Source organism: Scardinius erythrophthalmus (genome assembly GCF_964197995.2).
Source record: "Scardinius erythrophthalmus genome assembly, chromosome: 2".
In the NCBI taxonomy this organism is placed as follows: Eukaryota; Metazoa; Chordata; class Actinopteri; order Cypriniformes; family Leuciscidae; genus Scardinius; species Scardinius erythrophthalmus.
The window spans coordinates 54,189,936-54,214,176 of record NC_138222.1 but is presented as its reverse complement, the minus strand read 5'-3'; the positions used below and the strand labels follow the sequence as shown (position 1 = coordinate 54,214,176).

Sequence of the window (24,241 nt, the reverse complement as noted above, 5' to 3'; positions counted from 1 at the left end):
GTTTTTAAAGCTTAGCATGGACTTGCTCCTCAGTATATGTGTTATGTTCTCACCCTACACTGCTTCTAGATCCCTTTGATAATCCAATCAGCTATAACTCTCAGTTCCTCGTTCATGTTTTAAGTTCCTCTTCCGTTTCCATGTAAATCTTCTTTGAAGAACTATTTTTATTCTTTATGTTTTAACTGAGGGTGTACATTTTTCTTAAAAAAAAAAACTGTTTTAATTCTGTTTTATATTTCATCTGTCATTTTAAAATGTGCTTTATAAATCAATAAACTAAACTAACTAAACTAAAACAACTAGTATTTATTTTTATGCAAATAATATTTGTTTAGTAATCCAACAGTGACTGGTATCTTTTTCAATTTGTCTAATTTATTTGAGTGTTTATTCCAGTTTTTTCTTGTAGCAATTCAACAGACACTAGTATAATTCCAGTTGTTACTAGAAGCATAGGTTATTGGATCTTACAAGAAAAGTGTTAAAATTAATTTTGAAGTTGTCATTCTGACTAGACATTACGTATTAACACATCTACATACGTATTAGATTTAAACAAGAATTTTTTTTACCTAGTGAGGTAAGAAATGTTACACTTTATTTTAAGGTGTCTGTTACAGTGTAATTATACATTTAAGTACGGAGTACAAATAATTAACTACATGTACTTACTATAGGGTTAGGAATAGGGGTTGGTTTAGGGTTAGTTGCATGTGATTATGCATAATTTACTCTTATTATTACAGCAACTACATGTTACGTGTAACAAGGACACTGTAAAATAAAGTGTTACCGAAATGTTACTAGCAAGTACTGGGATAGATAACAGTCTCATAAAGAGGTACTAGTATCTAATAAATAAGTTGTAGAGAAACTGGAATAGGTACCAGCAGCTGTCGCTATTTGGAAAGTGACTATTTGCTAAATAATAAACACTAGTATGTAATGAAAAACTACTAGTGGCTAATTGAAAAGATACTAGTCTCTACTGGGAGAGATTACTATATTTAATAAATAAGAGATAGTAGCTAATGAAGAGTTAAGAGTTTTGGATTACTTATAAACCCTAATTGATAAAAGCCAATCACATACTACTTCAGTGTGAACAATTAACTGCAAAAACGGCTTGCCATAGAGTGTCAGAAACATTGAAAGTTGGGAAGGAGACAGTTTGATGAGATAACCATGAAAGCCAACAGAGGAAGCGAGACTTGGCTTGAGTTTGTTTGACAAAAATGACGCAATGAACTGCAGCCATTGTTGTTGTGTCAGTGTCATTAAAGACTGAATGACATGTAAACTAAAACATGCTTGGAAAATGTACAGAACAATAGATTTTGAATTGAAATTCCAGTGAATTTCAAAAGTGAAATTCCAGAAATTGACTATGGTAAACAGAGTTGACTACAAAAAACAATAGTTTCTACTGCTAGTGTTACTTAAAAAGAATAATAAATGAAAATGGGACCCTCAGTATTAGAAGTATTATATTATTTATTTCTCGTAAATCGAAGTTTAAGTGTATTGGTCTCTCAGGCAGACCAGGCCTGTTGTCGTCTGATTTTAGGGTGGTTTTGTGCACTTTTTCAAACCAGCTTGCCTAGCCAGGCTAGCAGATCAACTAGGACCAGAAAACCAGTTTAGGCTTGTTTTAGAAGCAGTTTTACCATTAAATAATATCGCTAAGACTGGTTACCATGGAATATATTGTTTTGCGAGGGAAGTCTGATAGTATCAGTTTGTTACACACACCCTGCATTTATCACACACTCCCCCCAACAAAAAAAAAATTGAAATGTTTTGACAGTGAACAAACTTCACATTTGTAAATACAGATAGCATATGTATTGGCATGATTACAAATGTGAACTCAGAAATGTTGTTTCCAAAGCGTTTGTTAGTTGGTTCTACAACAGTAAACTCTGTTTATCGTTATATTTAAATTGTATAAGTTAGACATAAAGATAAGAAACTCACCAAGACTATTCGTTGATCCATCCATGTCTGAGTTAAACACTCCTGGCTTAAAGATCTCGCAAATATTGGATTAAACTAGTACATCCCATTGGCAGAAAAGCAATGTGTGTCTCCATAAATGCTGTCAACAGCATCGCCAAGAGCTTGCGGGACCCCACTCACGCACACCAACACACGCGTGGGAGCCACTGAAGAAGTTGTCGTAACTGTGAAATCACGAATCCAGGAAATGAGCAGTGTCTGTCGCATAGGGCAAGTGCACGATCTCGCGGGCTGGGTTTAACTCACTCCAGGAACCGCGTCCATCCCATGTGAAAAGTTGATTGAGAGCGTGAGATTCCTACATGTATCCTTCTAACTGCACGAAGCGAAACTGGAATTAGTCGCGCTACTTCGTTTCTATACAGTTTCCCCACTTACAAACCCCGGTTAAAGAAAAAGTAAAAACATAACTTTGACAGCTTCACCTAGGTTTCACCCAATACCGTTCTGCCATCTAGTGCTGATTGCGCGAATAACGCGCCCGGAACCAATGGGAGTGGAACGTTCTTCGGGACGTTTCAGGGGGGGGGAGTTGAACGACGACGCACCAGGAGCAGGAAGTCAGCCGGTGCGTGTTTGAAGGAGACTTGACAGCAGAAAGAAATCTGAGTGGATTTAGTGACCGTGAGTATTAATAAAGTATTATTTGCCATTTTATTTCATCGTTTTATTGTATAGGCGCATCGCATTTATAGAAAAAGTCAGTTGTAAATGGCACAATAATGTGATTTAAATTATATAATTACTTCTATAGGCTTTAAATTATATTTCTCTGAGACATATAGATATATAGACAGACATATATATATATAGACAGATAGATAGATAGATAGATATATAGATAGATAGATAGATAGATAGATAGATAGATAGATAGATAGATAATAGACAGACAGATAGACAGACAGATAGATAGATAGATAGATAGATAGATAGATAGATAGATAGATAGATAGATAGATAGATAGATAGATAGATAGATAAAAAGAGACAGACAGACAGACAGATAGATATATAGACAGACATACATATATATAGACAGACAGACAGACAGATAGATAGATAGATAGATAGATAGACAGACAGACAGACAGACAGACAGACAGATACATACATAGACAGACAAATAGATAGATATACAGACATATAGATAGATAGACAGACAGACAGATTGATGGATGGATGGATAGACAGACAGATGCACAATAATGTGATAATTTATGCATTATATAATTACTAATTAACCTAAGATTAACAGACAGATAGATAGATAGATAGAAAGATAGATAGATTCTCTATGATAATATAGATATAAACCGATAAATGATTACATTTAAAATATATAGTAATGCTCTGATAGTGATGTTTGTGTATGTTGTTTCCTTTCTAGGTTAATTTCAGTACATTTGTAATTCATCTCCTGTGGTTTGTGATGTCATAATCATGAACGCTCCTCGTCATCTGTTTCGGATCCAGTGCATTGGGTGCGTTACACGCTTTCTGGGGACACCCGTACAACGAGTGACCCTGACCGGTGGAGCACATCTGCAAACCCCTGGATCACAGCACAGGAACGGCCAGGTATCTGCTCGCCTCTGAGTAATGCTGCTTTATAGTCTGTGGGCACCTGCATTAATGCCTGTGTTCTTCTGTCCTTTTTTGTTCCTCCAAGTTTTTGAGGTCACTCCATTGCAGTGCAGTTTGTTCCACGAGTCGCCCAAACCAGACGGAGTTTGAAAAGGCAGTTGAACATCCGACGCAGCATAAAGACAAAACTTTGATCACACATGATGATTTATTTGAGCGAGCTGCTAGAGACTCAAAGACCAAGGCTGATTTTAACAGGGTCGTGGATGTTTTCAACAAAGCGGACATTCGGCGAAGAGGACATGTGGAGTTTATTTATGCTGCCCTGAAGAAGATGCCAGAATTTGGAGTAGAACGAGACATTGCCGTTTACAACAAACTCCTAGATGTGTTTCCGAAAGAGGTGTTTGTGCCACAGAACTTCATACAGAGGATGTTCAACCACTACCCGCGACAGCAAGAGTGTGGAGTGCAGCTGCTGGAGCAGATGGAGAATTATGGTGTGTGTGTGTGTTTTTGTTAGTGAGAAAGCGAAACTGGTGCATTGCTTTAATGATTTCCTTCTTAATTTTAACAGGTATCATACCCAATGTGGAGACCAAGGTTTTACTGGCTCAGATATTCGGGGAAAAGAGTCATCCCATGAGGAAGTACCAGCGTATCATGTACTGGTTTCCCAGGTTCAAGCACGCAAACCCCTTTCCCGTCCCACACGTGCTCCCCAGTGACCCAGTAGAGCTCGCTCGATTCAGTCTTACCCGGATTGCAGCTGACCCGGATGCTAAAGTAACGATCTATCAGGTGATCCTTTAATTTACTGCTTTTAGCTGTCATGAAGACCTTAGTTATCATTGCATCACACAAGCAGAACTTGTTCAGAAGTTTGTGGTCTGTAAAATTGTTTAATGTTTTTCAAAGAAGTCTCAATTAGATTTTTATCTAAAATATTTAGAAATATTATTACAATTTAAAACAACTGTTTTCTATTTTATAATATTTGAAAATGTAATTTATTCCTGTGATCAAAGCTGAATTTTCAGCATCATTACTCCAGTCTTCAGTGCCACATGATCCTTCAGAAATCTCTTATGATTCTTATAATTCTAATACGATGATTTGATGCTTAAGGATCATTTCAGTTCTTTACAATAAGGTTCTGTTTGGTTCCAATTTTATCCCATTTATTAATTGTAGTTAATGTTAGTTATAAAATACATCTTTGTTAGTTCGTTATCAAAGGTCCATTAAATAATATTTACAGACTTACAACTTTTGATTTTAATAATGTACTAGTCAATTTTTAAAATGAACATTAAGTTGTTCCAAACCTATATGAGTTTATTTCTTCTGCTGAACACAAAAGAAGGTATTTTGAAGAACGCTGGTAACCAGACAGTTGACGGCACCCATTGACTTCTATTATAGTATTGTTTTCCTAATATGGAAATCAGTGGCTATCGTCAATAGTTACCAACATTCTTCAAAATATCTTCTTATGTGTTCAACAGAAGTAAGAAATTCATACAGGTTTGGAACAACTTGAGGGTGTGTGAATGACGACAGAATTTATCTACAACAGAACAACAGAACTATCCCTTTAACTAATGTAGTTAAATAATGTTAACAACTGGAACCTTATTGTAAAGTGTTACCAATGTTTCTTATTAATATCAAATGTTGAAAACATTAATATTTGTGTGGAAACTGTCATACTTTTTAGGAATAAGGAACATTATAAATGCCTGTACTGTAATTTTTGATCAATATAATGTGTTCTTGCTGAATAAGTATTAATGTTTTTAAAAACAAAACTGACCCCAAGCTTTTCAACGGTAGTGTATATTTGAACTGTTTCTGGAAATAAAGGCTTTTCAGTCTGATAAATGTGCTTTATTTCACTCTTTATAGTATCCATCAACAGACATCACAGAGACAGGACAAGAAGTCACACGTCCCCATATTCTAGGTATGTAGCTCTTGCCATTAGTGATATTTAAGAAATATTCTGGGTTAAATGCATGTCATCTGTACCTCAGAAAATATTAAGAACTTTACACTACATGTTTGGCGTTCTTGATGCGCTCAAACTTGTATTTAACATGAAGTATTCATTTAAGTTTGACTGTGCTGAGAACCAAATGTAATGCTTTTATAAGAAACATTTCTATTTTGTAATATGAAGTGTAAAACAAGTGACTGGACATCCGTTTTTAAAATGGAAATTGCACACAAAACCAAGCCCATTGTTTCTTGCTTGTTATTAGGTATTCAAAGTCCAGACCAGCGCTCTCTTCTGGCTAAACACAATCCCTGCAAGCCTGTGTATGTGGAAGGCCCATTTCCACTCTGGCTCAGGAAGACTTGTGTTCATTATTTCCTACTTAAGGCAGACCCTATACCACCTGAGGAAAAGGTACCGGGCTAATGGTGGCATTTAAAGAATTGATCAAATATTTCAACTGTAAAGTAAATGACTTCAACTCGCAATGTGTAAATCATGTTTTTTTTTATTTAACTTCAAGATAAAACCTCTTGAATGCATCAGGATGAAAAGCTTTTTCCTGTGCCTGTACAGACTCCTCAGCATCATGCCTATAGAGTAAAGAAAGAAAAGACATAGAATTGATAATATTGGCAAAAAACTAAACAAAATAATAAACATTAAAGCCTAATATACCCCAAATGTGGCTCACACGGGACCCCCAGATAAACAATAATGGGCAACTGAAATGGGGCCCACAACTTTAACCAAGCTTGGGCCCACATTCAGCCCATTAAAGTGCCCACTCTGATCCCATGACTAGATGGCGCCCATATAACCCAGATAAAACCAATGCGGGGCCCACATGGACATGTTGGCTGGGAAAGCACAAAGTCACTCCAATGGGAGTTCTTCTCTATATTAGTGCTCACTGTTGTGTAACTCCCTAAAACGCCTTCATTGTAGTCTCAAGTTTTCTTCTGGGAACAAACACATCACAATTTTCTTTATTTAAATAATTACACGACAACAAAATACTAAAAACAGAAAAGGATTTCCTTTGCTTTGTTCATGTACATACAACAACGTTAACAAAACATTCCCTGTTCACACAGATCTGCGAAACTGTCTAAAAATGCTGCATCATGCATGCCAGGCCAATAGTTGGTGATGTCACTTTGTTAAAGAAACACTACGCGCCTATGGATATAACACATAATGTGCATGACGTCACTGTTTTCACAAATTCACATTTTTGTAGTTTAAACAGAGACTATAACGGTATAATTTTCAAAAACTTGCACTTTGAAACCCGATATCAAATGTTTGCGTTTATAGGTCCCTAAAACGCTGTTGTTGTGTACATGAACGACCAAAAAAAGTTTTCCGTTTTTAGCTGAAAACAGTGTCATGCAAAACTCATGGTTATGGTAAGGAGTGTGACATTTCTGAAACATGATTAAAGCGGTTGACCAATCACAACACACTTGTCCAACTGACCAATCAGAGCACATTGCGCTTTTCAGAAGGAGGGGCTTCATAGAGACAGGAACTAAACAGAGCGATATTGACAGACTAGGAAGAAAGGAGCTGCAACAATGTCGAATATGTGATAAATAATGTGTTTTTCTAAACATTCAAGAATGAAAATCTATTCTAGTAGATCCCAAAAACAAAATCAATATGACCTCTTCAATAAATAATACTTAAAAGAATGCAACAATACATAGTAAAATTAAGAATTAATTTACATTCTGGATTATGCATTAGCATCTGATCTTCCTGTAGGTTGAGGAAGACTTTGACCCCGAGCTGATTGGTCCGGAGCAGAGTCTCTTCTATCCTCAGCGAGTGGAACTCGACCTGGAAAGAGACATTGGTGATGATGAGAGTTTCAATGTGGACGACGGTGAGACACATATATTGCATTGTCAACTTGCCTTGAATTAAGTGATTTGCATATAACCAATTATACACAACGATTTGTGTTCATTTGATCCCGCAGTGGAAGAGGGGCTGGTTTACGCCATGTGTATGGCCGGTCAGGGTGACCAAGCCACTCTCTCTCAGTGGATTTCTGGTCTACAGGAGACCTGTCCCATATTGGGCCAGATCCCCACTGTGTTCCGTTTGGAATCTGGACCTCGGGAACTGCAAACCTCGTCAGATGCTCAGCAAACCCCTGAGCAGGAGGTTGAAATAGATCAGATTATTGAAGATGAATCACAGCGCTCACAAAGAGTGAACCAGTGAGAGTTGTTTCACAGTGCCATGCCATGCATTTTATTAAGATCTCAAGTGAGATCTACTAGAGTGTGGTTGCATTACATGAATTTAAAATTATTTAATTTAGTTATCAGGTACTGACTGATGTTTTACCAGTTCCACACTATTTTTGAAGTGAGATCTGTCTACGTTATGCTAAGTCGTTTTATGATGTGTAAGTGTAAATGCATCATGACCTGATCTGGCAGTGCAATAAAATCAACATTTCTCCAATGATTTGATTTTATGTGCATTTTTTTATATAATATAATTTCTGTTTTTTAGTGCTCATTTTAAGTTAAGTATTAGTGTTTAGTCAGAACAATTTTAGTTTTACTATTCTAAGAAAAGTAGACCTATATTTTTAGCCAAACTTCTAAGCAATCACTGCAATATTCAGCAACATAAAAAGGTACATATAAAGGGCATGCTAAGCTAATTAACACATTTTAAATTACAGACAAGCAAACAAAAGGACTTATTAGGTACAACAGATGTGGACTGAAGAGGGAAGCAGAATTTATTACAAATTTTACTTGTCCTTGGCTTAGTTGTAAAGACTAACAAACTATGTTTGTTAAACTATATATGACCTTTGATGATTTAATCCTTGTGCTTTTTTTCAAACCTGTTTTCTATGTGTATAGATATTTGTCCAACATAAATGACATTTTATTGTGCATTTATAAACTCATGAGGAAGAAAAAGCAATACCCTGTTCAGACAGAAATTCTTAAGATAAAAAAAAACATTATGGAAAGTCAAAAAGGGGTAAATGAATGAAGATTAAAGTAAAGATATCAAAATAATATATACATTATGCAGTGCAACGATTTGTTACAAAAAGAAAATAAAATCTTTGCAAATTGCACAATCTGTACAGATACTGAAAACACATGGTCAAAATACAATTCTTAAGATATATATTCCAGTTGTTTGTGCATGTGAGAATGTTTTTACATATCTTATTTGTTAACCTCATTTACAGGTCTTTCCATGATTCTGAATATTACCCAAATTAAAAAGTACATTTAATGAGGCTCAGTAGCACATCAGCAAGAAAAGGGTAGAATCAACATTTCGATATCCTCCTATCAGTAAAAAATATATTATTCTACTACATAAGACTACAACAAAACTGATAGTACTTACAATTCGTAAGAAAACATAATCTTTACACACATTTGTGCAAGGAAGATCAATAAGGCAGGAGAAAAATATTTAAAGTCAGGTCTCATTTGATCAAATGATAAATATAGTATATATTTAGTGTACAATTGGTACGTGTTTAACAAAAGTAATACCCATAATAATAAATAAATCAGCCGTTCCTTGGCTCATCTCAGGTTCATAAAGGCAGTTAATGCAACAGAATAAAAGAATGCGTTTCATCTCGACTGTCCTCTGTCAGTTCACTCACGTCTTTAGCTTCAGTTGAAACTCTGTTCAGAAAAATGAATCATAAAATTAATTATTACTTATTTTCAAAGCCAGACTGAATGAAGATCTCCCTGTTACCTGTAGGAGCTCTGCGTCGCTGTTGAAGCTGGTGTGTGATGAGGTGCTCGCGGACGGCCACCTGTTTATCCCAGGCATCCAGAATGCCTTGACGTTCAAGCTCTCCCAATGATAGAGTATTAGGATGCACCTCCTCAATGTGAGTCTTCGCCACGTCCACACTGAGGGAGTACTGCTGCTCTCCACAAATCATACACACCAACAACGGGTTGACAGGATCAGAGTCCATGAGGTAGACGTTTCTCCACTCGGCCTGTGATAAAGGTCCTTCCATTGCATGATTTGGTGCAACGCTTGACTCCTCTTAAAGGTGGTAAAAGATATAGTAATAGCAGTTACCAGATAATCATTTAAACAGTTTGGCAAACTAATGGTGTGTATTAGAAAATTAATTTAAAAAACCTTGGAGTGCAGTTTGACATGGCTCAGCTAAATAGTCTAGTTGGTCTTCTGATTTTATGCTGTTTGAAAAAGAAACCAACATTATTATTTTTGATAAGATAAATGCGGTGAGCATAAGTACGGAAGAGGATTAGGGCCAAGCAATAATAAAAAAATAAAACCATCTCAAGATTAAAGTCATTATAATGCGAGATTAAACTCGCTAAATTTCGAGAAAAAAAGTCGAAATACAATCTTGAGAATAAACTCATTACATTTCGAGAATAAAGTCATTGTGTTTCGAGAAAAAAAAACTCGTTAAATTTCGAGAAAAAAGTCGAAATAATTGTGAGAACAAACTCATTAAATTTCGAGAGTAAAGTCGTTGCGTTTCGAGAAAAAAAGTCTAAATGAAATTTAGAGAATAACGCATTTGATCAGTGTTCATTGCATAGCCTACTGATAGAGGACATGGCAGAGTTGGATCACTTAGTCAAGCTATATTTTAGACTTTCTTTCAGTAACAAAGCTGTCTAGGTCGGCTAGAGGAGGAGCTGTAGCATACTATCATGGAATAATGTCCACTTTAATGCACCCTATAGGCGGGTGAGAAACAGCGCCATGAATTATGCAGAAAATGCAAGACTGCTCTTTGTGCATTGTGTAGGCTAATGTGTCAAGTTCAAAGCTTCATAAAACAATAATTCCACAGTAAAAACTGCTTAAAATTTGGATTTCGTTAGACAACAGCTCTTCTATAATGGGATAATGTCCACTTTAACGCACCCTCTGATGCGGCCTAGAAAATGCACAACTAGTAGGAATGATGGCGCAATAAGGCGACTCTGAATTTGTTTGTCCCATTTAAAACTTTAGTCCATAAAAAAACCCCGGTAGCCTACAGAAATTTGTGCCAATATTTCGGTTTCCACTAGATCAATATTATTACTCCCTTTAGTCGGATTTAACGCACCCTTATGGCTGAGAAATGCAGAATTTCTTCATTCTTTTCTAACAGAGCTTGGTGCGAGCAATGCCATACACACATAGACTGTAAAAAATACACACATGGTGCTTAAGGAAGCGTCGCGTCATTTAAAGGGGAGGTCCGCGCGTCAATAAGTAACCTATAACGAATAAGTAACTGGATTCAGCCTCGTATGCAATGAACTCTGATCGAATGCGTTATTCTCTACATTTCATTTCGACTTTTTTTCTCGAAACACAACGACTTTATTCTCGAAATTTAATGAGTTTATTCTCACGATTATTTCGACTTTTTTTCTCGAAATTTAACGAGTTTTTTCTCGAAACACAGCGACTTTATTCTCGAAATGTAATGCGTTTATTCTCAAGATTGTATTTCGACTTTTTTCTCGAAATTTAACGAGTTTTTTCTAGAAACACAACGACTTTATTCTCCATATTTAATTAGTTTATTCTCAAGATTGTATTTCGACTTTTTTTCTCGAAATTTAACGAGTTTAATCTCGCATTTTAATGACTTTAATCTTGAGATGGTTTTATTTTTTTATTTTTGCTTGGCCCTAATACTCTTCCGTACATAAGAGACTTCTTTCAAAACCAACATATATCATCTTACTGACCTCAAACTTTTAAATAGTAGTGTATAAAAGTGAAAAAAGACAACGTATTAAAGAAATATTTTTGAACTACTACTACACCTCTGAACAACTGCTGATCCGAAACTGGTGGTGTTCTGACCCTAGGAAGAAACAAGTAATAAAAACTCAGTGAGTGTTTTAGCGCAATTTTCTGACGTCATGGGATCACAACACTTACGCCGCCTTCACACTGGCAGTTGAAATCAGCTCCGATACGGCAGCGACCAGGTGCGAACGAGTGCGGTGCGAAAAAAAATCGTGTCCGTTGGCCATCCGGATGCGTTAAAAAAAAATTTAACTCTTGCGAAAGGCTACGGACGGTTTCTATCCGAAAATCCCAACGGAAGTTAGCGTTGCTATGGTACTGATAAACAAACCTGGATTCTTAACTTTTAATAAAATAAATAATGATTTTATAACGATAAGTTGTCATGTCATTTTTTTATTTTCATGATGTTTTAACGTTATTAGGGCAGTTAATACAATTAAATAATTCAATATTTAAATATACGTCATTCTATATCAGTGCTTCCAACGCTTTTCACCGTTGTGTACAACGTCCGCTGTATTACGGAGCTGATTTCAACTGCCAGTGTGAAGGCGGCGTAAGAGATAGTAAATCTTTTCCTGGATTTTTTTTTGTGCGTTCCAGAGATTTGACCTTCCTTAACATAATGCCGAAAACCCGAAGTCTCTAGGTGGTCTGGTTGAGGAGTAGATAGAAGTACAAGTTTGGTGCGCACAGACAGAACAGAAATCATGAGTTAACAATCGCAATTTTGTCCGGTGGAAAATTGCGCTAAAAAAGGTAAGGATAATAAACATTACGTGACTTAATTTTCAAACATCAACTGTGGTCAGCGAATGGCAACACCTAATCTTAAACATGCTCATTGGATGTTTAATGTAGCCTATAAATGCAAGATTGTAGTTGAACAACACATTCCAGGGCCCAGTTTTCTGATGGTGCCCCTCTCTCACTGCAACAGTGGAGAAAGGTTTGCTACACTTTGACTGGATCTTGGTGGACAAACAAATGTCCAACTCCATCAGATTAGGATGCTAGGACAACTGTCAGATTTCTCTTAGAGGGCATGAAGAAGACCCATAGGACCAAGTCCTGGAAGGACAAAACTTCTCATTGGTTCACATTCAGTTTCTGCCCTTCACACATCTTGAGACTGATCAATTCCATAGGACATTATGGATGCAGCAGTGGTGGCTGAAACAAAAGAATCCATCCATTCATAACCATGTATGGAAACTGATGTAAACTACAACATCCATTTCATACTTATTCATATAAATTAGTATTCTCAGTGACAGCTATTTGTAGTACAACATCTTACACAAACTCAGCTGTTAATGTACAAATGAACATCACAGTTACATCTTTTTCCATCATGTTTGAACTCCATGTGTTCAGAACATTGCCAAAGGTAACTCTAACAGATGCAACCTCGTTCTGAGTCTGTGGTCTGTAAAGGTGAGCCATTAACAGACACACCAACTTCTGAGTCTCTCTCCAGCCCACGAGGGAAGAGACATTAACAGATTAACAGCATTCTGAGTCTCAGTCTGTGAGAAAAGAGACATTAACAAACACTACGTTCTGTAATAACAACTACAGCACGTCCCGAGTCTCCATCCCAGAGTGTCAAAAGCTGATTGACCAAATTCTAAGTCTCTGGCCCAGAGAGGCAGAAAACACATTTGCAACAGGGTTAAGCTCAGACAAATAAACCTTCACTCCAAGGCACCTTCGTCTGCATGTTCCAGGTTTTTAAGGGGTTTCTGCACCTACTACAGGGCCTCGTTTGCTTCACATTCAAGGCTTCTGAAGCAGATTCCGGTTCCTTTCCCCACTGCATTGTTACCCAGAACCACCAGGGGAAGACGACCAGCGCTCACTCGACCATGTGGAATGCAAAATATCACTTAACCAAACCTCTTTCCAGAGACCTTGGCATTGTTGTACAATATCAGTATATAGTTTTCTAATTTACATAAGACATTATATAGCTGATGCTAGTTAATGAATAGTCTTTACAATCAAGGTAACATTCCTGGCTGATGCCCCGCAATAACAGAAGGAAAAAGTCACCTGACGCTCTCATGCACACCTTAGGTGATGTGTGACCAAAACGCAAAACATATTTGGTGTCATTTAACTGGTGCCTTGTGTGAGGTTAAGTTAAACTGCTGCATAGTCTAGAAGTCTAGTTATTTCTGCCACAGCGTTTACGACACTTTTTTTTAGCCTACAGTAATTGTTCAATTTAACCCTTGAATTGCTCCTCTGGGATACAAACATTTGAGGAACTGAGGGAAGGAACTAGACTAGTAAGGAGGCCCAACTCCTAAGAAAAAAGAAATGTTAAAAGGGCCTCATTCACTGCAAATATTCAGGTCAAGATAGGACCATGGATTATTTTACTCCTATTAATTACAAAACTCATCACCAACATGTTGTCCTGAAAATTCTTCCTATGTTTTCCATGACTCTACAGTAAAGCCAGAGCACATACATGCCTGGAGGCACTGGGGCCCCACATATGGCCTCTGTACACGGCCCTAAGTCCAAACATGCCTCCAAAATGTTTCTGTGATATTCTGGTGCTGAGGTATTGCTGGGGCCCCACATGGGGCTCCCGAGAACACTGCTCACATTCAAAAAAGCCTACCCCCATGTGTCAGTGAAATCCTGGTGCTGAGACGTAGCCTGGGCTCCCGGGGGACATAAAGCACGCAGTGTTATTATTAGAGGGTTTTGGTGTACTGTGATGTTTGGATGTCAGCGTAAACTCACCCTCAAGTCATTTTAAACCTGTATGACTTTCTTTCTTTGGGACACAAAAGTCAGTTTGAAAAATGTTTAGTTAATACAATGAAAGTCAGTGGGGTCCGATGTTGACTTGCATTGTATTGGCAAAAACAGTTGAAACAGATCTTTTTTGTGTTTAGTAGAAGAAAGGAAATCATAGAGGTTTGAAACAACATGAGTAAATGATCCATTTACATGCGTGAGCCCCTGATAATGATAGTTTGTACGGCGCTGCGCAAACCACAAATTGGTTCAACAGATCTGTCACAAAAGTAAACAAGCGCATGATCAGTGGGATGCGTGCGTGGGTATCGCAGTCCCACTCAAACTCACAGCGGTACTGCACTTTAGTCTTTTTTTGCTTTTAGAATAATCTGTGAATAAAGGGGGATGTTACTGCGGTTTTGAAATTGTGTTTTTATTTGCGTCCCTTTCTCTATCTGCAATTAGACAACCATTCAAAAGTTTGGAATCAGTAGGATTTTTATTGTTCTTGAAAGAAGTCTCTTATGCTCTTATAATCTGCATTTATTTGATCAAAAACAAGAATAAAAACAGTAATATTATGAACTATCTTTATCATTTAAAATGACTTTTCTATTTTAATATATTTTAAAAAGTAATTTATTCCTGTGATCAAAGCATCACTTCAAAATGCAAAGCATCTTCAGTGTCACATGATCCTTAAGAAATTATTATAATATTCCAATTTGCTTCTTAAGTAACATTTCTTATAATTATCAATGTTGAGAAGAGTTGTGCTACTTAATATTTTTGTGAAAACAATGATTTTTTTTTTTAGGATTCTTTGATGAATAGAACAAATAGAACAACCTTTATTTTATATACAAATCTTTGGTAACATTATTCATTTCTTTACTGTGACATTTTGATCCATTTAATGTGTCGTTGCTGCATAAAAGTATGAATTTCTTTAAAAACAAATCTTACTGACCGCAATCTTTTGAATGGTACTGTCTATAAATAAGATCAAATAAATCTATCAGGTTTTAAAAAATAATTACAGATGCCTGGCCTTGTGGAGGGAGTTTTGTCTTCCGAAGCTTTCTTACATTTGCCGCCTTTCTTGCTCTTTGATCCTGTTTCTTGATCTTCCATTGCATGCGTCTTCTACGTATAACCTCCTGTGGATCATTTTGTGGATTTGGCGTTACCACTATCTGGCTTCTGTGAGTTCTTGATTTATCTGTAGGCTGTGTCTGTGGACCTGGAGATTTGGTGCACCTTCTTGTCTTCTGAATGGGGATCTGTCTGCATGTGGAAGTGTCCTGGGACATGGCTAGCAGCAGAGTTGTGCTGGGTGTTTTTTTCTGGGGAGTCTGTGAAAGGAGTGTAGTTTGATTTCAGAAATGATTCTAATGAGTCAGTTCTTGTTAGTGAATCAAACACATTAAGCTTTCAACAAAATGTTTACACTTGGTATTAAGATGCATTTTGGTCGATGGGATCACAAGTAGACAACGCTAAATACAGGTGCAAACGGGGGGTCTAGGTTTTGAGCTTGTCAACTTTCGAAAACGCATTAGACTGCATTAGCTTATGTGGTTGAATGATTTCAAACATTCACAAAAGACCATCTACTCTCCGCCTACTGACCTAATGCGTAAACATTATGGGAAGCAAGGTAGCCAGACGGTATTTAAACTTTGTCGACTGAATACCTAAGTTTAGTTTTGAAGATGAAAAACGTACCAAGCACAATGTTTTCTCACCATTCTTGATTTCTTACACTCACTCACATCGTTCGGCTGGTCTTGCGGCTGTCAGAGCAGAAACGAAAGCTGATGCCCTTCGTATGTTTTTCCGTTCAGGTGTGAACTGCGCAAGTTTATTTTGTCCATTAGATCGAAAGATCTGAAGAAGAAAAAACACCCATAGACCCTCCCCTCGAAGAAATCAGGACAGAAGTGGTTGAAAGTGGACAAAAGAGATGGATTAAAACACCTGGTGTAAACGGCAATGTGTCTCCCATGTCTACTCGTGATCCGATCGACCAAAACGCATCTTAATACCAGGGATAAGGGCCTCAGATTTAAATCAGGTAGTTACTTACTGTTCATATGACAACATATAGTTGATGATTTACTGTACATTATGCATTTTTTTTGCTGTTCAGTATTCTTGTTTAATATATAGTTAACGCCGAAATGACTGGGAACAGTTATTAATACACATATGTAAGCATTACTGCAAGAACTGTTTTAAATTTGTTTATTATTAAAATTATCTCATTATTAATTTTATTAATATTGGTTGACAAATAATGAGATATTTGTCCCCCATGTTTATTCCTTAAAATAACTAAAACAATTGGTAAATGTAACCATTATGGAATTGGGGTTTAAAAAACAAACAAACAAAAAAACTCACTTGACCCAGGCCGGACATCAATGCCAAGCAAACATCAATGCAACTCACCTGTGGAGCCAGATTGCGAAGAACTGCATTTTTGGCTGCATCCTCGTTGGCTTTTCTGGCCCGCTGTTGTCTCTTCATTAACCTCCAATACTCTCGCTTTCGTTGAAGCTCATCGCTCTCACCAAGCTTCTGATTGTGCGAGGCCTGTGAAGGGTAGGACTGCTTGGTATCTGCTCCATCATCACTGAACGTCTGGGTGTTTCTGCACTGAGGTTGCACAGCCACTGGAGAAAGGGCATGACTTCCATCTGCAGCGCCTTGGCAGAAGTTATAAGACAGTTGATGGCTAGTGTCCTCTAAGGTTAATGCTTGAGGACTCAATTTGATATCTTTAAGGTTTTTATCCTCTGAGACGTCACACTCTAATAAGACGTTTTGTAGTAAAGAAATATTTGGCTTTGCATTTTCAGATGCAAGAAGGTCATCTTCATTTAGCCGAAGAGACTCATTTTCACACTTAATATGCATTTCAGTGGCTTCCGGTGTGCAAACTGATTCCTCCAGAAGCTTTTTCATGGAGGCCACAGCCTGAAGAGTGGTGGCATGATGGTTCGCAGCTGCTGGAGGTTCAATGTGTGACTCTAAGGATGGACAGGGTGAAGGTTTGCCATCTTTGATACAGGGAGTAATTTCTGGTATGGAAAATACAGAGTGTATAGGAGGATTGATGTGTTCTTTTATTGGGGTTAGGGCACTGGTTGAAGAGTCACAAACTGTTTTGGTAATGGATGAAGTAATACTGTCCCTTTTGTTTGACTTTTTGTTGTGCTCTCTCTGCTTTAACACCGGAACCTTCGACCTAAGCAGACCATTTCCTAGCCGGGCAGCCCGACTAGCCCCTTGCTCTCGTTTCTTTATCCTCCAGTACTCCCTCAAACGAGCGATCCTTTCTTCTTCTGTTTCGGACTGGATAGTGACTGTCATACTGCCCATAACTGCACCTCTGTCCAAGTTAGACTTTACCAGAGAGTTTTGATTATCCTTGGAAACATTGCATGGAGCAGAAACTAGCTTTGTGACTGGATGAGCATCTGAATATCGGGGCGAACTTACTTGAACCTGGAGTCTTACCTTTTCTAAGCATTTCACATTGGAAAAGTCATGACTTGCAGGTAGAGAAGACTCAGGTGTTGCCTTTGAAGTGGAGACCGCCACTGTGCCACCTTCTTGGATAAAACCACCAATTGTGTTAGAGGAACTTGCAAATGCACCTGCTCTGCTCACTTGAGCCCCACACATCTGATTGAAACTGTTGTGGCAGCGTCTCCCACGATGCTTAAGTGCACCTTGTTCCTTCAAATGTGCTTTCACCGCTGTAGACAGCCTTGCTCTCTGCTCGCGCTTTTTAATTCTACAGTACTCCTCCTGTCTGGCATGCCGATCCTCGGGAGACTCGACTTTGGAAGCGCCAAGGAAAGAGTTCCTTGTTGGCTTTTGACAACGTCTCTTTTGAGTATGTGCAAAATGGGGCACTTTGGATTTGTTGAGAGCTTGGGTAGAACTCGATGATGGTTGCAAAATACCAGAGGATGAAGCAGTATGGTTTGGTTTAGTGTCCTGAACATGTAGTTGTGTACAAGAACCAATACATTTTGCTCCAAATGACTGTTGATTGAGGCATTTGGGATTCACTGAGTTGAGGTTGATTCCTCTAAAGGCCTTACTGTTAGCAGGAGAAGAAACAGACACGATACAGGAAGATTGTCCTTGTCCGAGACTCCTTTCTCTGTCCTGTGCCAGCTTTGCAGCATGCTTTGCTCTCTGTTCTCTCTTTTTGATGCGCCAGATCTCTCTACGCTTAGCAGCCATCTCTTCTTCAGTCATAGCCACTCTGGTGTTGTGCTTTGAAGCAAAGGCACATGTTCTTCTCTTAGAGATGTGACTGCGGACGAAACTCTGCTCTTTACGAACCTTACATTCTGCAGAGGTCAAGGCTCTGAGACAGTTCTGAGGCTTATTTTGGCTGTTGTGCACTGGTAAAACCATGGGTACATGGCTTTGTGGAGGTGTTGCTAATTGTTTGCCATTAAGGGATAGCATGTCTGTTTTAGTTTTTTGAGTACGAATGCTATTTGGATGCAACTTGATGCATGTTGTAGGCCCTGAGTAGCCTATTGGACAGAGCCTATTTTTAGCATCTGTGTTTGATGACCCTGTAACTGAGGACTTTATTTTTTCATTGTCCATTACACCCTTCAGGGAATTTGTGCTTGTTTCTGGGAATTTAGGTAAGACATGTTTGAGCTTAGTCTTTTGAAACCATTTCTCTTTTTGGCATGGCACCATAGTTGCATTACACTTAGATTCTGATAGACCTGAGCTGGAAGAGTTTCTAGGAGCATCAGTATCTCCAAGTTCATGATTATGTAGAGTGGGATCATTGTCGACTTTGTGAATCTGCAAAGAGGGCTCATCACTAACAAAGGACATGCAAAACCCCAGATTTTCATTTTTGACAGATGACTTTCTAGCCCTTTGCTCTCTTTTCTTGCTCCTCCAATACTCCCTTTTGCGGGCGAGAGTGACATCATCAAACTCTGCTGCTGGTTGATAACGACGTTTAGATAAAGTCTTGCATGACATGGCAGCTGATTGGTTATCAACCGCTGGATTACGTCTTCTTAGGCAGGGCAAAACCTGCTCTAACAGGATTTCTGTGGGGTCACATCTTTCATTTAAGCGAAGCGGTCTCTCAAGGTCTTTCAGTTTAGATTGATTTTTCAGAAAAACCAAGAGTAGGTGACCTGTAGGGAAAACAAAAACAGTTAATGAATTAATCAATTTGAGGAGTTTGATCTGATGAATAATGGGAGACAGATTTGTCAAACACATGATCTCTGAATGTTCACTAACTCAACTATAAGTTTGAGGCTACACTTCAGCAACAAAATAATAAAATGGAAACCAATTGGAATTAAAATTGACAAGGCTAATTATTTACAATAGTAAAATAATTGTACACATAATATTACTCCGTACACGGTTAAAAAACAATATGATTAAAAGCACTGAGTAGCTGGTTTTGCTCTGTATTACGTCAAATAGGCAACATTACAACATCCACCACATTCCATTGCTATAGCAACCACCCAGAACACATCAGCAATAATGTAGGGATGCAAATACACATGCCATATATATTTCAAACTGTGTAAATAACCTAAACTTAACTTTTTGCATTACATTAAGCATTAAAGCAATGATTTGACAAGCCAACATTCAAAGATTGTCATGATGAATTTTACTTTTGTAGTTCACATTAAAATTTGATGTGAAATATTCCAGATTATATCAGCAGATTAAGGGTTAAAAATAGTGGACGTAAAAGGGAGGATGGAGGACGGGGCCCAACAGTGCACTTCGTTGGTGGTTGTGACAAAATTCTTAATTGTGATATACGTGACCATGATTCTTCAATGGGTCCCTGTAGTCGTCCACAGGAATGCAACTCAGGTTGGGACCCTCCAGTACATTTAGTCATTTAGCAGATCCTTTCATCCAAAGTGATCTACAAATAAGGAACCTTGCCATCAATTTATCATAAGAGCAATATACACGGGGCATAATGCCAGGTTTCAAGTGAAACCTGGAGTAGTACATTGTAGATACATCAAATAAGACTCGTATGTGGGGGGAAGAGGAAGTCTGGGGCCCCGGGGGAATGTGCCTCACATGCTGTGTCTGCAATTCTGACACGAATATATAAGGAACATCAAGCACTGCCTTAAGTTACAAGCACTGACATTAAAGCAATTAAATTTAGATCTATGCTTCAGAAAAAGTGGGGACAAATTTTAAGAAACTTTATTCAATATTTTTTGTCACTTTTTTAGTCAAGAAATATCTGAAGACAACCGGAACTTGGTCCGCAACCATCACAGCATTTAATGCTCACTTTATTTACTTGGTACTTTGTGCTTTTCAAGCCAACTTTACGATTTTGTATTGCAACATTTTTTATGTTACCATCTCTTTATGTTGAATCATATTTTAGTACTGCTTGCAAGTTGCTTTTCGTAAAAACATATGCAAATATGAATAACTATGAATAAATGTAAATATCAGTGTCACACATGGAGCTCAGAAGTAATTTACCAAAGTTTGTTTAGTGTTTGATTCAGAGCAATTGATAACATATTACAAGTATCTGCATATGATTGGCGAAGTGCACTATTGCATGGCATTTTGTGAAGCAGCTACTGACAAAACTACTCCTATAGTTTATTTAAGGAAGCTTACCTTTATACAGAGACTACTTGTTCCTACCGGCCTCAGTTATTGCAGATGAATCATCATATCACTTTATGAGAAAAAAAACAAACATAGTACAGCAAGATTACAAACTTTCAACTTTCAAACTGTGATACACATGAGAAACAATGACATTGGACGCCAGTAATCTTGAGTCATTGTGAGTGCAAAAACAACAAGTTTGAGATTTATGATGAAGAAGATTTTCATCAAATACTGAAATTTCAGTTTGCTGTTCATAGATTCAAAAGTCTTCTGGACTACTGTTTTGGTGCATTTTTGGAGCTTGATAGCATTTACGTTCACTGTTTTGGAAAGACCGTCATTAATTACTCACCCTTATGTTGTTCCAAACCCGTAAGACTTTCGTTTATCTTCGGAGCACAAATGAAGATCTTTTAAATAGAATCTGAGCCAGTTCTGTATTCTCCATTGACAGTCTACCACTTTGATGCTTCAAAACTAGTCCATATGAATTGAGAGGTTTAGTCCTAACTTTCTGAAGAGACACGATCAGTTTATTCACATATTATCATTGATCAGCGAACATAAACAGAAACTCAACAGAACCTTCTTGACGCCCGAGAACAAACCTTATTGGTTCTTGCAGAATTTCAAACGTGACGCGTAACACGAGAATGAACCTCATTGGTTCTTGCAGAAGCTTAAACGTTCTGCGTAACATGAGAATGAACCTCATTGGTTCTTACCAGGGGGTCAGGGATTCATATTATTTTGAAGTTTCCCCGGGCGCCGCCATTCGCTATTGCCAACTTTACATCTCAGGCACCCGGAAGCTATCGAAAAATACAATAAAAGTCCATGGGACCAACCTGTAAAAACATGAATTTATGCTGTGAAAACGGACATTTTAACATGGGGTCTATGGACATTTGCTCCCTTTTGGGACCTCCCTCTAGCGGATTTTCGATGTATTGCAGTTTTTCGCACTTCCGGGTAGGCTTCATTTTTCAGATCAGAATGTTGCCGCTTGTTTGAGAGTACTTAGCCGGAGAACTCAGCCAGCGCAGCTTCTCAAGAGCGGCTGCACGAGGGCTGATGACGACACAGCTGTTCTACGATTGGCCGGATTCACCGCATGACAACGATCACGTGTGTTTGTGTTTATTCGAACACCTTTAGTTCCTCTAAAGCTCACAAATCAGTTTTGTATAACAGTAAACACTTTTTTCATGTAGTTGCGATGTTATATTGCGTCATGTTTGTCAAATTAAAACTGATTAAAAAAACGTAGACTCCACTTCATTGATAGTAGCTTATGTTGAACTTTATTCTTGTTCAAACAGACGCTGTATGAAGCAGTACATAAAGTATTGAATGAAAATGTCTCCGAAACATCTGTGTATTATTTGACAAATATTGCATTTATTTCACCTCAGCTGTGGTAAAGTATGCAAACACCACGTGAGCGGTCACTACGGGAACCAGAAAGTGTCCGACTTCCCGTCTCCGTTTGCAGCTCCACCCCGCCTGCACGTGGAGGGAGTAGCTGAAGTGAAATAAATGCAATATTTGCCTAATAATGCCCAGATGTTTCAGAGACATTTTCATTTAATACTTCATGTACTGCTTCATACAGCGTCTGTTTGAACAAGAATAAAGTTCAACATAAGCTACTATCAATGAAGTGGAGTCTACGTTTTTTTAATCAGTTTTAATTTGATAAACATGACACAATATAACATCGCAACTACATGAAAAGAGTGTTTACTGTTATAAAAAAACTGATTTGAGAGCTTTAGAGGAACTAAAGGTGTTCGAATAAACACGAGACACACGTGATCGTTGTCATGCGGTGAATCCGGCCAATCGTGGAACAGCTGTGTCGTCATCAGCCCTCGTGCAGCCGCTCTTGAGAAGCTGCGCTGGCTGAGTTCTCCGGCTACTCTCGAATCGCTCTCGCGGTACTTTGATGGCACACGTCACAGTCACGTGGCGTCGGCGCTGCATCAAGTCGGACAAAATTTCTAACCAGCATGCACTGCTTCAAGTCAGCCGCCGATCGGTCTGCGCAGAGCTGCATGAAATCAAACAAGCCTTGAACCTTAATAGGTTCTCGCTGCAGATCAAACGTGCTGCGTAACACAGGAATGAACCTTATTGGTTCTCGCACATCAAGCGAACATGCTTGAGCTTCCGTTTACCAAAACTGATGTGTGAGTTTATTAATGTTTATATGTTAATAGAAGCCTAAATTAAATCTGTTCAGCGTATAAAGTGATCATGTCTCTACAGAAAATTTGGACTAAACTGCTCAATTCATAAGGATTAGTCAATGAACTTTTTGAAGCGTCAAAGTGGTAATTGCGTAGCTGTCAACAGGAGAACAGAAAACTTTCAGGTTTTATAAAAATATCTCAATTTACGTACCGAAGATGTCTTACAGGTTTGGAATGACTTGATTGCGAGTAATCAATGGCATAATTTTCATTTTTGGGTGAACTATCCTCAACTATAACTCAAACAAAGCTCAAATAGGGGACAAAAATGTTGCTGTCACTTTAAATCTTGTCTCACAATCACAGGCTAATGATTTCTGTTGTGAGTCCCTCTGCCTTCCCAACTCTCGTTTTGATGTCATGTCACATTACGTATTTATTTGTTTAAAAAGCTAAAAAAAATTTTTTTTTAAATCAATATAAAAGGCATCCTATAAACACTGGAGTGATTTTACAGAGCACGCTGTCTCTGTTTCCAGCGTATGACAGAGACAATGTTGTCTTCCCTATCTGCCTTTCTCACGAGCTGCTGTCTGTCTGTCTGTCTGTCTGTCTGCGCGTGGACTATCGAGTCTTTATAGTAAAAGCACTCGGCGACAAGAAGACAACACCGAGTGCGTGAAGCATGCGTTTGTTTTACCTGGTTGTGACACATAACTTTCTTTAAGCTCGGTCTCAGGACACTGCAGTCTCTTCCCGTTGGGCCTTTCTTTCTATCGGTGCCTTGACAACGCTGAGAGTACCAGGATGTAGGAGCTTTTACAGCATGTGCGGACAGAGTCTTAAAGCAGCAGCGTCCCTCACTCCCTAAAAACAATTACGTTTGCATTTACAGAAAAGGAAATATGAATCAGGTGCAGATGATTTGCAAATATCCTATAAACACTGCATTACTCAACAAAATAGCATTATATTACATATCTTTAAGGGTTTTCAGTTTAGGTATGAAAACTGTTTACATAAAGTTAAAAAACAGATGCATTGTTTAATGTACACTGATATATGAAAAATAAGTCAATAAACATATAAATGACATTAAACTGTAATTTCATGTAGAATTTTCCAAAAGTATGTCTGTTAATAATGTACCAGGCATTATTAGAAAAAG

At 38.0% G+C, this 24,241-nt stretch overlaps 3 protein-coding genes across 4 annotated transcripts in view; 1 reads left to right on the top strand and 2 right to left on the bottom strand.

Annotated features, from left to right (window-relative positions):
• eml3 (EMAP like 3) overlaps positions 1-2,471 on the bottom strand; it is a 39,648-nt gene extending 37,177 nt beyond the window's left edge. Inside the window, exon 1 of one of the 2 annotated variants that reach the window (XM_081359404.1) lies at positions 1,981-2,471. In XM_081359404.1, coding sequence (XP_081215530.1) covers positions 1,981-2,005 — 25 coding nt within the window. In that variant the 5' untranslated portion in view covers positions 2,006-2,471. The remainder of the gene's footprint in view (positions 1-1,980) is intronic. The other variant, XM_081359405.1, reaches the window with a different exon arrangement.
• Positions 2,068-8,091, top strand: ecsit (ECSIT signaling integrator). The gene is made up of 8 exons (XM_081359407.1): positions 2,068-2,646; positions 3,413-3,603; positions 3,695-4,109; positions 4,187-4,410; positions 5,518-5,575; positions 5,874-6,022; positions 7,379-7,499; positions 7,596-8,091. The coding sequence occupies exons 2-8, from the start codon at positions 3,466-3,468 to the stop codon at positions 7,841-7,843; spliced, it is 1,353 nt and encodes a 450-aa protein (XP_081215533.1). The 5' UTR covers positions 2,068-2,646; positions 3,413-3,465; the 3' UTR covers positions 7,844-8,091.
• Positions 8,080-23,917, bottom strand: LOC308687140 (uncharacterized protein). The gene is made up of 8 exons (XM_081359406.1): positions 23,774-23,917; positions 20,882-20,942; positions 16,643-19,386; positions 15,277-15,543; positions 11,440-11,480; positions 9,776-9,834; positions 9,374-9,676; positions 8,080-9,297 (listed from the first exon to the last, which is right to left on the bottom strand). Exons 3-8 carry the CDS (start codon positions 19,223-19,225, stop codon positions 9,272-9,274), a joined length of 3,279 nt encoding a protein of 1,092 aa, XP_081215532.1. The 5' UTR covers positions 19,226-19,386; positions 20,882-20,942; positions 23,774-23,917; the 3' UTR covers positions 8,080-9,271.
• Positions 23,918-24,241: the final 324 nt, after the last annotated feature.

Bases quoted from the DNA above. Each gene is read 5' to 3' on its own strand.
- ecsit (XM_081359407.1), top strand. From the start codon at position 3,466: ATGAACGCTCCTCGTCATCTGTTTCGGATCCAGTGCATTGGGTGCGTT. The intron at 3,604-3,694 runs GTATCTGCTCGC...TGTTCCTCCAAG, and splicing joins CACAGCACAGGAACGGCCAG to TTTTTGAGGTCACTCCATTG. The intron at 5,576-5,873 runs GTATGTAGCTCT...GCTTGTTATTAG, and splicing joins CACACGTCCCCATATTCTAG to GTATTCAAAGTCCAGACCAG.
- LOC308687140 (XM_081359406.1), bottom strand. From the start codon at position 19,225: ATGTCATGCAAGACTTTATCTAAACGTCGTTATCAACCAGCAGCAGAG. The intron at 9,677-9,775 runs GTTTTTTAAATT...ACCACCTTTAAG, and splicing joins ATGTCAAACTGCACTCCAAG to AGGAGTCAAGCGTTGCACCA. The intron at 9,298-9,373 runs GTAACAGGGAGA...TTTTCTGAACAG, and splicing joins GCGACGCAGAGCTCCTACAG to AGTTTCAACTGAAGCTAAAG.